Raw genomic sequence first — 15,342 nt, 5'->3', positions numbered from 1 at the left:
TGACGGCAAGGGGGAACTCTGCCATTTCTTCTGCATCTGCATAGGATACCCCCAAATGACCCCGCGAGGGGCAAAAGTAGGGGGGGGAGCTGAGGCTCCCGGGTTAGGGCGGGCAGGCCGCCTGCCTGGCACGGAAGTGCTCAACGTTGGGAGCGCTTACAACCGTGCCAGGCAGGGCATTCCACTCGGGAATTGTGCGTGGGAAAAAAGAATGTTTGTAGATATCGGTGCGTGCAAATATGTGTTGATATTTGAAGTCGTGACTACCCCGGGTGCGCCCTTGGGCAGGCTTCAGAATATTGCTGGCGTCTATGTTAATATTATTGTTGACTACTTTATAGAAAAAGGTGAGGCGGGCGTTCCTCCTCCTTTCGGAGAGAGGGCGCCACTGCAGGTCTGAAAGCATTTGTGTCACGCTGCTAGTCTGCCGGTAGTCATTTAGGGTCACTCGGGCTGCCCTGCGCTGGACGGCCTCCACCGCCTGTATCCCTTTGTTGGTGTACGGGTCCCAGACGATGGCACTATATTCCAAGTGAGGCCGTACCAGCGCTTTGTAACAAGTGGCCTTGACCCTAGATGGACAATGGGTCAAGTTGCGCCGAATGACTCCTAGGACCTTACCAGCTTTGCTAGTGGCGTGGTTGATATGGGTGTCCCACCGCAAATCGTCGGACAGTTGTACTCCAAGATAGGGGTGGGACTTAACACCGGTAAGGGCTTCTCCACAGAGGGAGTACTGAGTTATGATGGGGTGCTTTTTACGGGTGATATGGAGGATGTGACATTTAGAGGGGTTGAACGACATGAGCCAACGATTTTGCCATTCTGTTAGCGCATCGAGGTCAGACTGCAGCCCTTGTGCGTCAGAAGGCTTGCTGATAGTTCGATAAATCAAGCAATCGTCAGCAAACAGTCGAACATGTGAGTCTACGGAATCGGGTAGGTCATTAATGTAGAGCAGGAATAGCAGAGGGCCTAACACAGTACCCTGCGGAACTCCAGAGGTGACCTTGACAGCTTTAGATGTTCCACCGTCAAAGACAACCCTCTGGGTTCTCTCCGTAAGGAAGGCCCTAAGCCAAGACTGAAGGAGGCCAGAAATACCATAGTGCCCGAGCTTGCTCAGCAGACGTTCGTGTGGCACAGTATCGAATGCTTTGCTAAAGTCAAGCACCGCGGCATCGACCTGTTTGTTCTGGTCCATGTTCTTGGCCAGGTCTTGGAGGGTAAGCACCAGCTGGCTCTCGCAGGACAGACCCTTCCTGAAGCCGTGTTGCGCAGGGGACAGAATGCCATGAGCGTCTAGATGTTTCATCATGTGGCTGTGCACGATGTGTTCGAGCACTTTACCACAGACCGATGTCAGAGACACCGGCCTATAGTTTGATGGCAAGGTTCTGTCCCCCTTTTTGAAGATTGGAGCGATGTTAGCTGTTCTCCAATCTTCAGGAACATCTCCCGTGGATATTGACTGGGAGAATATGACCTGTAATATTGGCGAAATTTGTTCGGCTACGGTCTTCAGGAGGCGAGGTGGTAATCCGTCTGGTCCTGTGGCCTTGCTGGGGTTAAGACAGGAGAGCTGTTTGGCTACCCCCTCCACTGTGATGTTAAGGGAGGGGATAGTTGGAGCTTTGGGTTCGCCAAGGGTAGGAACGGTGGTCTTATCCTCCCTGGTAAACACTGACTCAAACTGGGCCCCCAGTGCATCAGCCTTTTCTTTGGGGTCAGATGTTAGCACCCCCTGATGTCTTAGGGCGGACGCACCAGTAGAGTCTTGTCTGATGGATTTGACATAGCTCCAAAAGGCCTTGGGATTATCCTCGATGTTAGACTCCAGGTAATTGGAGACATAATCCCTATGGGCCTTCCTAACTCTCTGCTTAACGCCCTTCCTACACCTCTTGAACTTTGCCCAGGCTTCATTGGAGTTGGATCTCCTAGCCTTGGAAAAAAGTTCAGACCGCTTACGCATAGCTTTGCGAATCTGGGGAGTTATCCAAGGTTTGTTGGATTGTGGCCTCACTTTTTTCCTGGGGACATGCTTATTGGCAGCACCACTAACGGCTGCCTTAAACAGCTCCCAGTTTTCTGAGGCAGTGTTGTGCTGGGCCTGGTCTGCAAACTCTCGACTGTATGTTGCCATATCCTGCTGGAGTGCATCGATGTTAGCTTTCCTCCACAGGTATATGAGCCGATCTTTTGAGTTTGATGTTTGGGGCTTTACTTGAACATCAATCAGCGGGATGTCATGATCGCTGAGACCTGGTAAGATTTTGACTCTCTCCACTAAGGTGGAATTTGTGGTGAGAAACAGATCCAGGGTGTTCGAAGTTTGCCCCACAGTACGAGTCTTCGTCGGCATCAGGGTCATGCGTCCTCGTAAATTAGACGCAGACTCGTCGTCCGATCGAATCGCGCCTAATGTGAGGGGGGTAAAAGAAACACGGGTAAATGCATCAGTTCCTAAATACTAGAAAAAAACAGTCATGTTGGAGGTGAAGATATCCCTTGGCCAGGTGCATATACCAAAATGTGCGTTATTCTAATTAATACCTAATATTTGCATAATTAATAAAGACATTACATAGTTCTTTTGTGGTCACTTCATGGTAAAGACTTCATATTGGAGATATATAGGTTGCTTGAGGACAGGTGAATACAATGAAATACATCTTATGTCAAGACTCAGGTATATGCAATAATGGGAATACAAGGGACCCAACCCTCCTTGTCTGAAACAAGTTCAACTATCTTATCACCATGTAATTACGTTAATATTGATACTATGAATGGAGTTATGTATCAAACTCGTGTACTTATATCATTCTGAAACTGCATTTTGTGACTTATACCAATCAACTTCTAAAATGTCATGTAAACCCGTTTTTTTGGGGGGGGGGCGAAATCGCTAAAGGGGGGCGAGGTAGGGGGGCGAGATCACTAGCCGGGGAGGGCGAGATCGCTAGTGATTTCGCCCCGGGGGGGGCGAGATCGCTAGTGATTTCGGCCCGGGGGGGGGGCGAGATCACGGGGGGGGGCGAGATCGCTGTCACACCGGGTTTGAAGCCATGATTGTTTTCCTGCAATATTAGATAATGGCTCAGTAATAGCAGTAGATCCCAACGAACATACTCTATGTATGACTGGATGTTGCAAGAGGAGTCTTGAAGAAGACTGTTCCATTGCCTTGGATCTCTAGAAAACGATAATAATTTTATTTCACAACAATTTTACCATTTGCAAAGGATTCAAACCACATTTTTTAAGAGCAATTTTCCAACACAAAAATGTGTAGAATGGAGTTTTGAATGGGATTTTACTATGTATTATTGAAGGGACTTTAATTTGCCCCCATAATGGAACACCACCTTTTTGCAAAAATTAGTTTTTTTACAACCATTTTTTTTCCTTTCCCGTTTTAAAAAAAATTTGACTTGCGCCCCGGAAAACTTAAATTTCGGGGGGGGAGTAAGGAAAAATAAAGTTTTGCGGGAAAAACATAGGGTTTATTTCCGCAAAGAGTTCCCAAGTTTTTTCAAACCCCCCCCCCCCCCCCCCCCCCCCTACAGAGCCGAAATGGAAGATTCCAGCTGTGAAAATTCTACTGGAGAACTGTATGCGGAACATCCTGGGAAGGAGACGGACTGTACAGAACACAATGGGAAGGAGAGTGGCATCAGGGAGACCCAGACAACAGACATGGGCCTGCAACAGAAAATGTGTGATGTGAACTTTCCTCAACCTGACAACACATCAACCTCACAGGTACAGGAGAGCAGAGGCAATGTGGGAAGGTATGTGGTTGAAAACACCGGTGAGAAACCCTACATATGTGGGGAGTGCGGGTACAGGACAGCCAGGAAGTCTGACTTATCTCAGCATATGAGAATCCATACAGGAGAAAAACCCTACAAATGTGACCAGTGTGAATATTCTGCTGCACGGAAATCGCATTTGAAGCGACATGTAGCAAAACACACCGCCACTGGTGAGAAACCCTACATGTGTGGGGAGTGTGGGTACAGAGCGACTCAAAAGTCTGACTTATCCAAACATATGAGAATCCATACAGGAGAAAAACCCTACAAATGTGACAAGTGCGACTATTCTGCTGCAGTCAAATCCACTTTGGACAAACATCTAGCAAAACACGCTGGTGAGAAACCCTTCATGTGCTGGGAGTGCGGGTACAGGACAACTCAAAGGTCTAACTTATCCCGACATATGAGAACTCACACTGGAGAAAAACCCTACAAGTGTAACCAGTGCGACTATTCAGCTGCAAATAAATCTGCTTTAGACCACCATATAGAAAAACACACCGGTGAGAAACCCTACATGTGTGGGGAATGTGGGTACAGGACAACTCGGAAATCTCACTTATCCCGACACATGAGAACACACACAGGGGAGAAACCCTACAAGTGTGACCAGTGTGACTATTCTGCTGCAGACAAATTCACTTTAGACAAGCACCAAAGAATACACACTGGTGAGAAACCCTACATGTGTGGGGAGTGTGGGTACATGACAGCTGACAGGTCTCACTTATCCCGACACATGAGAACCCACACAGGGGAAAGACCTTACCTCTGCGATCAGTGTGACTATTCCACAGCACGTAAACAATATTTGATCGATCATCAAACAAAACATTCCGGATCCGGTGAAAACCCTACATGTGCGGGGAGTGTGGGTACAGGGCGGCTCAAAGATCTTTGTTATCAAAGCATATGAGAACACATACAGGAGAAAAACCATACAAGTGTGACTATTCTGCAAAAAAAAATCATCCTTTATCCGACACGTAAGAAAGAACACCAGTAAACAGACCTAGTGGAGTGTGTGGGAACAGTACAACTAAAAAATGTATTTAAAAAAAACAAGCATTTAAGAACCCACAGAAGTCATACAACTGTTATCAGTGTTACTACCTTGCGGCTAGTAAACAGGAAGACTGGTATGCGACGAGGATGAGTGAGTTAGTTGACTACTTTTCATAGTGAGTGTGTGAGTAGAGTACTTTTCATATGTTTACTAAAGAAATAAGAAACAAACTGAATCCACAAATGTGACAAATTTACAGCCTACAGCTTTACCTACCTACATAGCACATTGACCTCCAGGTCATGGGGCGGTTTGGGAGGGTGGTGAGGGGGTAGCCAGCTTGCTTTTTTTTTTCATTTTGAAGCTTATATAGGCAACAAATGTAGAGCATGCAACTTTGTCCTCTTGAAACGTGAAAAGCTGTAGGGTGGAAGACCCCTTCTTGGGTGTTAATTGTTGGTCTTAATCAGTATCCGAGCCCGAGAACTGCTCTGTGGTAAGGAATTGTAATTGAGAGGCAGACATGTCCCAGTGAGCTTGCGAAGATTGTAACATATGTGCCGGACCGGACCGGACCGATGTAGGTTCTGTATCAGGGGTGCCTAAGCATTTGCACGAACCCTATGAAATTCGTACGAATATTATGTGATACACACGAATCACTATGCGAAAACGCACGAATATTATGAAATTCGCACGAATCACTATGCAAAAACGCACGAATATTATGAAATTCGCACGAATCACTGTGATTCACACGAACCTTATGAGATTCGCACGATCCTTATGCAGAAACGGCGGCCGGGAGGAGGCATGATTTTGAGCGTTTCTACCCGTGATATTTATATTTCAAGGCATGGAATGGACATTTACCGTCGCAAAGATGTATTTGATAGCCTGTGAACTACTGTTTTGCTTCATTTCGGCGTGTTACATCGTATTTTCCGTCGCCGCCGATCGAAGCCGCCATCTTGAAAATCCCGCTCCGTCTGTCACGTGACCCCGGCAGTGGTTGCGCAATTTTGCATAAGGATCGTGCAAGTCTCATAAGGTTCGTGTGAATCACATAGTGATTCGTGCGAATTTCATAATATTCGTGCGTTTTTGCATAGTGATTCGTGCGAATTTCATAATATTCGTGCGTTTTTACATAGTGATTCGTGCGAATTTCATAATATTCGTGCGTTTTCTCATAGTGATTCGTGTGTATCAAATGATATTCGTGCGAATTTCATAGGGTTCGTGCAAATGCTTGGGCACCCCTGTGTATGGTTTCAGTACTTTGGTACTCTTTTTAATTTTAGATGTTCTTTATACGTATTGGTGATCATAGAAGTATAGAATCGAAGCATGTTTTAGAATCATTATATTTACCTTAGTCTTTTTGATTGGATAACCTGCAATTATCGATATCAGTATACTGAGTATAGTATCCATACATTAGTATGGCTTGCTTACTGTAACAGGAGTATTCTGATCACACATCTTCTGTTTTAGTAGCTAATAGAAATGTATATCCAAACAATTTTTTTAAAAAACTTGCAGTAACTTTGTAAACGTCTTTCACAATAAAATGGTTGTAGCCAAAGCTTATGATTTTGTGTTGGGTTGAGTTATCCTATGTCCGTATGAATGTTTATACACGAAGATCATCATCATATCGTTCCGTGCCAGTACTGCAGCCAGGCCACGGCCTTCTATAGACGACGATAATAGACAGTAATTCTAGACACACGTAAAGCTCTAAGTGATGTGACTCGCAGCCTACGTCATAGGTCAGGTGATGTAGACCTCAAGTCAAGGTCACAGAACACAGTATTTATCCATCACCCCGTCCCAAAGTTTTGACATTGCTTTCCTGTTTAATGATGGCTATAAATGTGTTTGAAGTTTGCTACGTCACTGAAGCCGTTGCTGACGTCACACTTCCGCTCAGGTCAAGTGACGTAGTCGCCGGGTCACATCACCTTGAGGAGGACTTGTTGAAAGCTTGTCGGTAAGGTTTATTTTGTGTACAGTAAGTTTATTACCGTCGTTTATTTTGCGTACTTTTGTTGAGATCTTTCAAAATAAAGTCATTGTAGGGAAAGCTTATTATTTGGTGTTGTTCATTTCTCTTTACTAAGTTTTGTTGTTTTATATCATCTGATATTCATATGAAGGTTTTTCTCTGGCGGTTCTCATGCATAACGAAAATATTAGCCTCCAAAACACTGGAGCAAAGCGTTATGCGGCGATCTTTGGTTTAACCTATCGTGAAGTGAGTATCAGGATTGTGACCTCTAACCTTTGATATGGAGAAAGCTGACGTCCGCCATTTTGTTTTGCGTCTTCGGTTTTAGTTTCATCTCCGAAGAACTGTCGAGATTTTACAGAATTCCAGAAGCCGTGGAGACCGCTAACCACCACAGACCTACAGGTAAGACCTGTGGTTGTCGTTAATGCTTTTTGGTGTGTGCTACTTCAGCGGTAAATTATAATTAGGAGTGTGTTTAGGGTTGGTATTTTGATGGGGAGGGGGGCTTGCACGTCGTCACACCTGACTTTCTACCCAGTCTTCAATAACTTCAGTCCTGGTACTTAATAGATCCCGGGCGCGGATAGACACTGCGTTCTGCAACTTTGAAACTTTCTATCCCAGACAGAATTTCTGGGGATGGCCGAGTTTGAGGCCATGTATGTTTGCCAGTTCTCAATCATTTGCCTGTATATGTGTCAGATAGTATCTCTCACGTAAAAATAGCAGTTGATCCTAACGAACGTAGTTTTGTATGACTGGATGTGGCAAGAGGAGTCTTTTGGGAGGCTTGTTGGATTCTTTTGCAAGTACAGTACTAGTAATGGATTTATGCTGTTCCAGGTTACGGCGTCCCTCCCAGCATCCAGAGAGAAGCTAGCCTCTGATTCGACACCGTTGTCATACCCAGGTATGTGGTGTCATAAGGTTCCGGTTGAAAATAAAAATTCATATATAAACATGTCATCTCTTTAAAAAGCTGGTCTATCACCATATAGTAGAATCGCCCATTGATATTAAGAAGACCAACATTGTCCGAAGGTTAAGTTTGTGAAGAACGATTTTTAATGTTTTTTTCTCTCGATATTTTAGATGATAAGAACTGTAAATGCTTGTCAGAAATGTAAAAAGTTGCCGTTTCCAGGTAAACATAAAACCTAATTCTTAGTGTGTTTCATAGATTTAGTAAGAAGTTTTGATCTATAATCTACCCCCCCCCCCCTCCTACAGGGTAGAAATGGAAGATTCCAGCAGTGAACATTCTTCGGAAAAGCAGTGTGTTGAGCATCCTGGGAAAGAGATGGACCATTCTGGACATCCTGGGAAGGAGAGTGACAGCAGGGAACCCCAGACAACAGACATGGGCCTGCAGCAGGAAACGTGTGATGTGAACTTTCCCCAACCAGACAACACATCAACCTCACAGGTACAGGAGAGCAGAGGCAATATGGAAAGGCATGTGGTTAAACACACCGGTGAGAAACCCTACATGTGTGGGGAGTGTGGATACAGATCAGTACAAAAGACTGACTTAACCAAACATATGAGAATCCACACAGGCGAAAGACCTTACAAATGTGACCAGTGTGACTATTCTGCCGCACGGAAATCCACTTTGGACAACCATACAGTAGCAAAACACAGTGGCGAGAAACCCTACATGTGTGGTGAATGCGGATATAGGACAGTTGAAAGGTCTACCTTGTCCCGACATATGAGAATCCATACAGGAGAAAAACCCTACAAGTGTGACCAGTGTGACTATTCTGCAACAGAGAAATCCACTTTGGTCAAACATATAAGAAAACACACCGGTGACAAACCCTACATATGCGGGGAGTGTGGGTACAGGGCGACTCGAAAGAATGACTTATCTCGACACATGAGGACCCACACAGGAGAAAAACCCTACAAGTGTGACCAGTGTGACTATTCTGCTGCACGGAAAATCAATTTGGTCCAACATATGACAAAACACTCTGGTGAGAAACCCTATAGATGTGACCAATGTGACTACTATGCTACACAGAAATATAGGTTGGTCGATCATTTAAGGACACACACTGGTGAAAAACCCTTCATGTGTGGGGAGTGTGGATACAGGGCATCTCAAAAGTCTCACTTATCCAAACATATGATAACCCACACAGGAGAAAAACCTTACAAGTGTGACCAGTGCGACTTTTCTACTATTAATAAATTCAAGTTGAAACAACATCAAGAAAAACATGCTGGCGATAAACCCTACAAGTGTGGAGAATGTGCATACATGACAGCCTATAGGTCTCACTTATCCAGACATATGAGATCCCACACAGGAGAGAAACCCTACAAGTGTGACCAGTGCGATTATTCGGCGACAGAAAAACATCATCTGATCGACCATCAAACAAGACATACCGGTGAGAAACCCTACATGTGTGGGGAGTGTGGGTACAGGGCGGCTCAAAGATCTACCTTATCACGACACATGAAAACACATACAGGAGAGAAACACTAGATGGGCGAAGTATAGGTACAGAAAAGCTCAAATGTCTAACAACCTAAGCATATAAGAACCCACAGAGGAGGAAAACCATATGACTGGAATCAGTGTAACTACTTTGCAGCTAGGAAATCTCACCTTTATCTATTATTGATATGCTAAAAACCTGGTAAGGCTCATGACAAATGTTCCAGATAGAGTGCTTGTGTAAAATAGCTTCTAGGTTGACTTACTGTATACGTAAACGTCATCGCCTCATAGAGGTTGGTTTTGCATCTAAGATAGTTTTAGTGTCTGTATAGCAGCAAGGCATACTTGTTTTATTGTGGAGGTATTGTGACCAATAAAAATCGACCATTTATGCGTTGTTTTCGCTCAGTGTAAACATTTTTGTATGATCATAGGAGTATTAAAACTTTGTAAAACATTCGTATTTTTCTTTGATCTATCCGAAAGAATAACATGTACAACAATGCGCACATTGTGTATACTGGTGTTACGCATGTACTTGGTACTAGTATATGTCGTCTGTTTGTACACTTGCATTATTAATTTCTATAGCTGATAGCTATTTATACTATACTAACATATCTGATAGCTTGTTTTGATTCTAGTAAAGCACTGTCATAATAAAGTTAAAGTGTATGCAAAGTCTATGATTTGATTTTGTGTCGTAGCAGTTTTAGCGTTAAACATATATAGATGTATACAATGTGGCTTAATGTTGGCAAAGATGAATATCTTTCTTCTTTTTTTTTAAAATAAATCGAGAGTAAACGATTCCTAAAATTGTTGTGAGTTTAAATCATATTTGATAACGTCATTACCGTGTTTTAAATTCTAAATTTCAATCAAACAAGAAATCCTGCGCATATCACCCCTCCTTCCGGATTTCACCTGATTTCTCGTTGAAATAGGAATTAACACAAAATAATAAATAGAAATTGATGTAAAGCATTATTTCTGTTAGTCCCAAAACCGCGAGAGTAAAGGGTTATGTGGCCATCTCTGGTTTAACCTTTGTTAAGTGAGTGTCAGCCACTGTCCGAATTTAAATTACGTTATCTTATTATACTTATTTATTTATTTGTGTGTTTGTTTAGCTGTGCAATCAGTAAGGGTTGTCAAGCTAGCCATTGGCTAGTTCTGGGCTAACGTCATCTTATGCCTTATTTTACGTCACCCCTGACTCCCGATATAGCCACAAAGTAGTTAGGAAATGGTCGTAACTTTGTACAACTTCGTACCCCATTACTTCGCTCACTTCACCCTGATACTGGACAGAGCGTTCTGCACTGACCTAATAGTCAAAGCTTGACGACATCTTAGAAGTAACCAACTAGACACTGTCAAACCCAGAACTGAGCGCTACAAAAAAAGTGCAATCCCGTATATGATATGCCTGCTGAACAAAAATAATGGAAATTAATGTTAACAATGCAACTGTATATTATCTATTGTATATATGTAACGTTTTTTGTTGTTGATGATTTTGTTGTATTTGTAGCACAGAGGTGCTGTACAGCAAGGCCGTAATTCAACCTCTGGTTGCCAGTGCCTTGTTTTAATTCTGAATAAACCATTTGATTGATTGATTGATTGATTGATTGAAGTAGAAACGGCGACATGTTTTCATACTAGGCCCCAAACTACGAGAGTAAAGCGTTATGCGGCAATCTCTGGTTTAACCTATTGTGAAGTGAGTACCAGGTTTGTGACCTTTAACCTTTGGCCTGGAGAGAGAGCTGGGGCCGCCATTTTGTTTTGCGTGTTCGTCTTTGCTTTCATCTCCGAAGAATTGTCGAGATTTTACGGAATTACAGAAGCCGTGGAGACCTTTTAACACCATACACCTACAGGTAAGACATGTGGTTGTCTATAGTGCTTTCTGGTTGGTGCTAGATTAGCGATGAAGTATAATTAGAAGTGTGTTTGTGGTTGGTATTTTGATGGGGAGGGGGGCTTGCACTACTATGCTCGTCACACCTGACTTTCTACCCAGTCTTCACTAATTCAGTCCTAGTACTTTATAGATTCCGGGCGCGGATAGATACTGCGTTCTGCTACTTCGAAACTGTCTATTCCGGACAGAATTTCTAGGGAAGGCCGAGTTTGAGGCCATGTATGTTTCCATTTCTCTGTCCCTTGCCTGCGCATGTGTCAGATAGTATCTATCACGTAATAGTAGTTGATTCTAACCAACGAATTTTTGTATGTCTGGATGTAGCAATAGGAGTCTTTTGTGAGGCTTGGGTTACAAGTAATAGATTTATGCTGTTCCAGGTTGCGGCACACCTCCCCTGCATCCAGAGAGAAGCTAGCCTCTGATTCGGCACCGTTGTCATACCCAGGTATGTGGTTTTATAAGGTTCCGGTTAAAAATAAAAATTCATATATAAACATGTCATCTCTTTAAAAAGCTGGTCTATCACCATATAGTAGAATCGCCCATTGATATTAAGAAGACCAACATTGTCCGAAGGGTAAGTGTCAAGAACGATTTGTAATGTTTTTCTCTCTCGATATTTTAGATGATAAGAACTGTAAATGCTTGTTAGAAATCTAAAATGTTGCCGTTTCCAGGTAAACACAAAACCTAATTCTTAGTGTGTTTCACAGATTTAGCAAGAAGTTTTGATCTATGATCTACCCCCCCCCCCTCCTACAGGGTAGAAATGGAAGATTCCAGCAGTGAACATTCTTTGGAAATGCAGTGTGTTGAGCATCCTGGGAAGGAGATGGACCATTCTGGACACCCTGGGAAGGAGAGTGACAGCAGGGAGACCCAGACAACAGACATGGGCCTGCAGCAGGAAACGTGTGATGTGAACTTTCCCCAACCTGACAACACATCAATCTCACAGGTACAGGAGAGCAGAGGTGATATGGGAAGGCATGTGGTTAGACGTACTGATGAGAAACCCTACATGTGTGGGGAGTGTGGGTACAGGACAACTCGGAAGTCTCACCTATCTGCACACATGAGAACCCACACAGGAGAAAGACCCTACAAGTGTGACAAGTGTGACTATTCTGCTGCTCAAAAAGGGGATTTGAATAAACATGTAGCAAAACACACTGGTGAGAAACCCTACATGTGTGGGGAGTGTGGGTACAGGACGGCTAGGAAGTTTGATTTAGTCAAACATATAAGAATCCATACAGGAGAAAAACCCTACAAATGCGACCAGTGTGACTACTCTGCTGCACAAAAGTCGCAATTGCAGCAACATGTTGCAAAACACAGTGCTGAGAAACCCTACATGTGTGAGACGTGCGGATACAGGTCGGCTCGAAAGTCTAGCTTATCTCAACACATGAAAACCCACACAGGAGAAACATGCTACAAGTGTGACCAGTGTGACTATTCTGCAGCAGTGAAATCCACTTTGGTCAAACATATAAGAAAACACACCGGTGAGAAACCTTACATGTGCGGGGAGTGTGGGTTCAGGACAGCTCAAAAGTGTAACTTATCAGTACATATGAGATCCCACACAGGATTGAAACCCTACAAGTGTGACCAGTGTGAATATTCTGCTGCACATAAATCAACTTTAGACCAACACCTAGAAAAGCACACCGGTCAGAAACCCTTTATGTGTGGGGAGTGTGGGTACAGAGCAGCTCAATGGCAACACTTATACCGTCATATGAGAACCCACACTGGAGAAAAACCCTACAAATGTGACCAGTGTGACTATTCTGCTGCACAGAAATCCACTTTGGACAAACATCTAGTAAAACACATTGGTGAGAAACCCTACATGTGTGGGGAGTGTGGATACAGGATGGCTGACAAGTGGAACTTATCCCGACATATGAAGACCCATACAAGATAGAAACCCTACAAATGTGACGTGTGACTATTCTGCTGCAGACAAATTCAGTTTGGACAAGCACCAAAGAAAACACATCGGTGAGAAATTCTACATGTGTGGGGAGTGTGGGTACAGGGCAGCTGACAGGGCTACCTTATCCCGCCACGTGAGAACCCATACAGGAGAAAAACGCTACAAGTGTGACCAGTGTGACCAGTGTGACTACTAGGTCAGAAATTATTTATTCAGGCGCAGCAGGTCAGGGGTCAGATATTATGTATTCAGGAGCAGGTCAGAGGTCATAAGTCACATCATTATTCAGGTGGAGCAGGTCAGGGGTCAGATATTAAATATTCAGGCGGAGAAAGGTAACTATGACAACCGCCACGCCCCCAAATGAACCTCCCCCTCCCCAATTGTGAAAGACATGCCCTTATTTGGCCTGGTTCTAAGTCTCTATCGTATGAAATAAAAATGACAATGACCGTTTGATTTTTCCGTTCTTTTATTCTGTACTTTCAAAAGTCAGCATCCAGCGTGAACTTCTGCTGTTCAGAGGAGGACATCACCCCCATCTTCTGGTACTCCCCCACCTTCTTCTCAAAGAAGTTGGTCTTACCCTCCAGAGAAATGTTCTAAAAAAAAAACACTGCTCCGGAGTAAAAACACTGCTCCGGAGTAAGTGTGTAAGTATATTTGTTATAAGTAAGTATATTTGTGATGTACGTACGAACATATACCATCTATATGAACATATACCATCTATATGTACATGCAGCGAAACATTGCACTCGAGTAACTATATGTGTTGCTCTGGAGTAAAAATACTGCTCCGGAGTATGCTCCGGAGTAAATGAGTAAGTATATTTGTTGTAATAAGTTAGTATATTTGTCATGTACGTACGAACATATGCCATCTATATGTACATGCAGTAAATCATTGCTTTGGAGTAGCTATACGTGTTGCTCCGGAGTAAAAAAAAACACTGCTCCGGAGTAAAATAAACTGCTCCGGAGTAAAATAAAACTGCTCCGGAGTATGCTCCGGAGTAAGTGAGTAAGTATATCTGTTGTAAGTAAGTATATTTGTCATGTACCTACGAACATATCCCATCTATATGTACATGCAGTGAAACATTACTTTGGAGTAACTATACGTGTTGCTCCGGAGTAAAAACACTGCTCCGGAGTAAAAATACTGCTCCGGAGTAAATGAGTAAGTATATTTGTTGTAATAGGTTAGTATATTTATCATGTACCTACGAACATATACCATCTACATGTACATGCAGTGAAACATTACTTTGGAGTAGCTATACATGTTGCTCCGGAGTAAAATAAACTGCTCCGGAGTAAAATAAACTGCTCCGGAGTATGCTCCGGAGTAAATGGGTAAGTATATTTCTTATAGGTAAGCATATTTGTCATGTACGTACGGACATATGCCATCTATATGTACATGCAGTGAATCATTGCTTTGTAGTAGCCTTGTACGTGTCTGTTATGTAGGCATATATCAACACAACACAAAAGACACTTGTATACGGTGATCCTGTTTATTTCTTAATACTTTACTATCACTTGACGGCGATCAAAATTGTATTAAGGAATTCATAACCAACGCACATGTCGTCCTATGTGTCAAACATGGTATCACACTAGGAAAGAAAAATTGTACTGCAAGCAATATGGCGACCTCACATTACTTCAGGACGAGGTAACCATATTTTTTCAGCAATGTCTGTTCTGGGACCCAGTTCTTGCTGTGTACAATCTCATTACTGTAACGAGGCAACGCAGCGAACTCTATCAGATAAAACTTTTTGCCAGCGCGCTTCGTCTGTTTGATGACACGTTGAGGAACATCGCCTGGCTGGTGAGGTAGTGCGATGGACCAGTCTCGATAGAGTGTCCACTCCTCCTCGTCACCGCTGTGGTAGCCGCTGTCGTAGCCGGTACATTCACTTTCATCAGATGATACCGTCCCGGTGGACATATCTGTCGCTGTATCACTCTCGGAACCACTTTGGTCGCTGTCGGTTTCTGATGTGGAGTCTCCCTGCTCGGAGCCCATCACAGATTCGGCGTCTGAGACGCTTTCTTCATCTTGTGACGCCGTCGAATCCCCATCTTCGGAACCGTCCGTGTCGTGTTCAGATGACACGTCGGAGTCGTCAAAAAAGACGGAT

At 43.5% G+C, this 15,342-nt stretch overlaps 4 protein-coding genes across 5 annotated transcripts in view; 3 read left to right on the top strand and 1 right to left on the bottom strand.

The window, feature by feature from the left end:
* Positions 1 to 13,372, top strand: part of LOC118407627 (zinc finger protein 525-like) — a 976,997-nt gene extending 963,625 nt beyond the window's left edge. Inside the window, exons 1-3 of one of the 2 annotated variants that reach the window (XM_035808133.1) lie at positions 7,103 to 7,249; positions 7,691 to 7,757; positions 12,001 to 13,372. In XM_035808133.1, the coding sequence (XP_035664026.1) occupies positions 12,008 to 13,174 (1,167 nt within the window). In that variant the 5' untranslated portion in view covers positions 7,103 to 7,249; positions 7,691 to 7,757; positions 12,001 to 12,007 and the 3' untranslated portion in view covers positions 13,175 to 13,372. Of the gene's footprint in view, positions 1 to 7,102; positions 7,250 to 7,690; positions 7,758 to 12,000 lie in introns of those variants that run through there. The other variant, XM_035808134.1, reaches the window with a different exon arrangement.
* The window catches only part of LOC118407668 (tropomyosin-1-like), a 1,169,601-nt gene that overhangs the window by 1,115,646 nt on the left and 38,613 nt on the right, over positions 1 to 15,342 (bottom strand). The window lies entirely within an intron of this gene.
* LOC118407610 (zinc finger protein 25-like) overlaps positions 1 to 15,342 on the top strand; it is an 865,280-nt gene that overhangs the window by 842,975 nt on the left and 6,963 nt on the right. The gene's annotated exons all lie outside the window — the stretch shown is intronic.
* The window catches only part of LOC118407669 (gastrula zinc finger protein XlCGF57.1-like), a 19,652-nt gene continuing 15,922 nt past the window's right edge, over positions 11,613 to 15,342 (top strand). Inside the window, exon 1 of the mRNA XM_035808185.1 lies at positions 11,613 to 11,683. The gene's annotated coding sequence lies outside the window, so the exon portion shown is untranslated. The remainder of the gene's footprint in view (positions 11,684 to 15,342) is intronic.

Source organism: Branchiostoma floridae, unplaced genomic scaffold (genome assembly GCF_000003815.2).
Source record: "Branchiostoma floridae strain S238N-H82 unplaced genomic scaffold, Bfl_VNyyK Sc7u5tJ_1439, whole genome shotgun sequence".
In the NCBI taxonomy this organism is placed as follows: Eukaryota; Metazoa; Chordata; class Leptocardii; order Amphioxiformes; family Branchiostomatidae; genus Branchiostoma; species Branchiostoma floridae.
The sequence above is the reverse complement of the archived record's forward strand: the minus strand, read 5'-3'. Positions and strand labels throughout refer to the sequence as shown.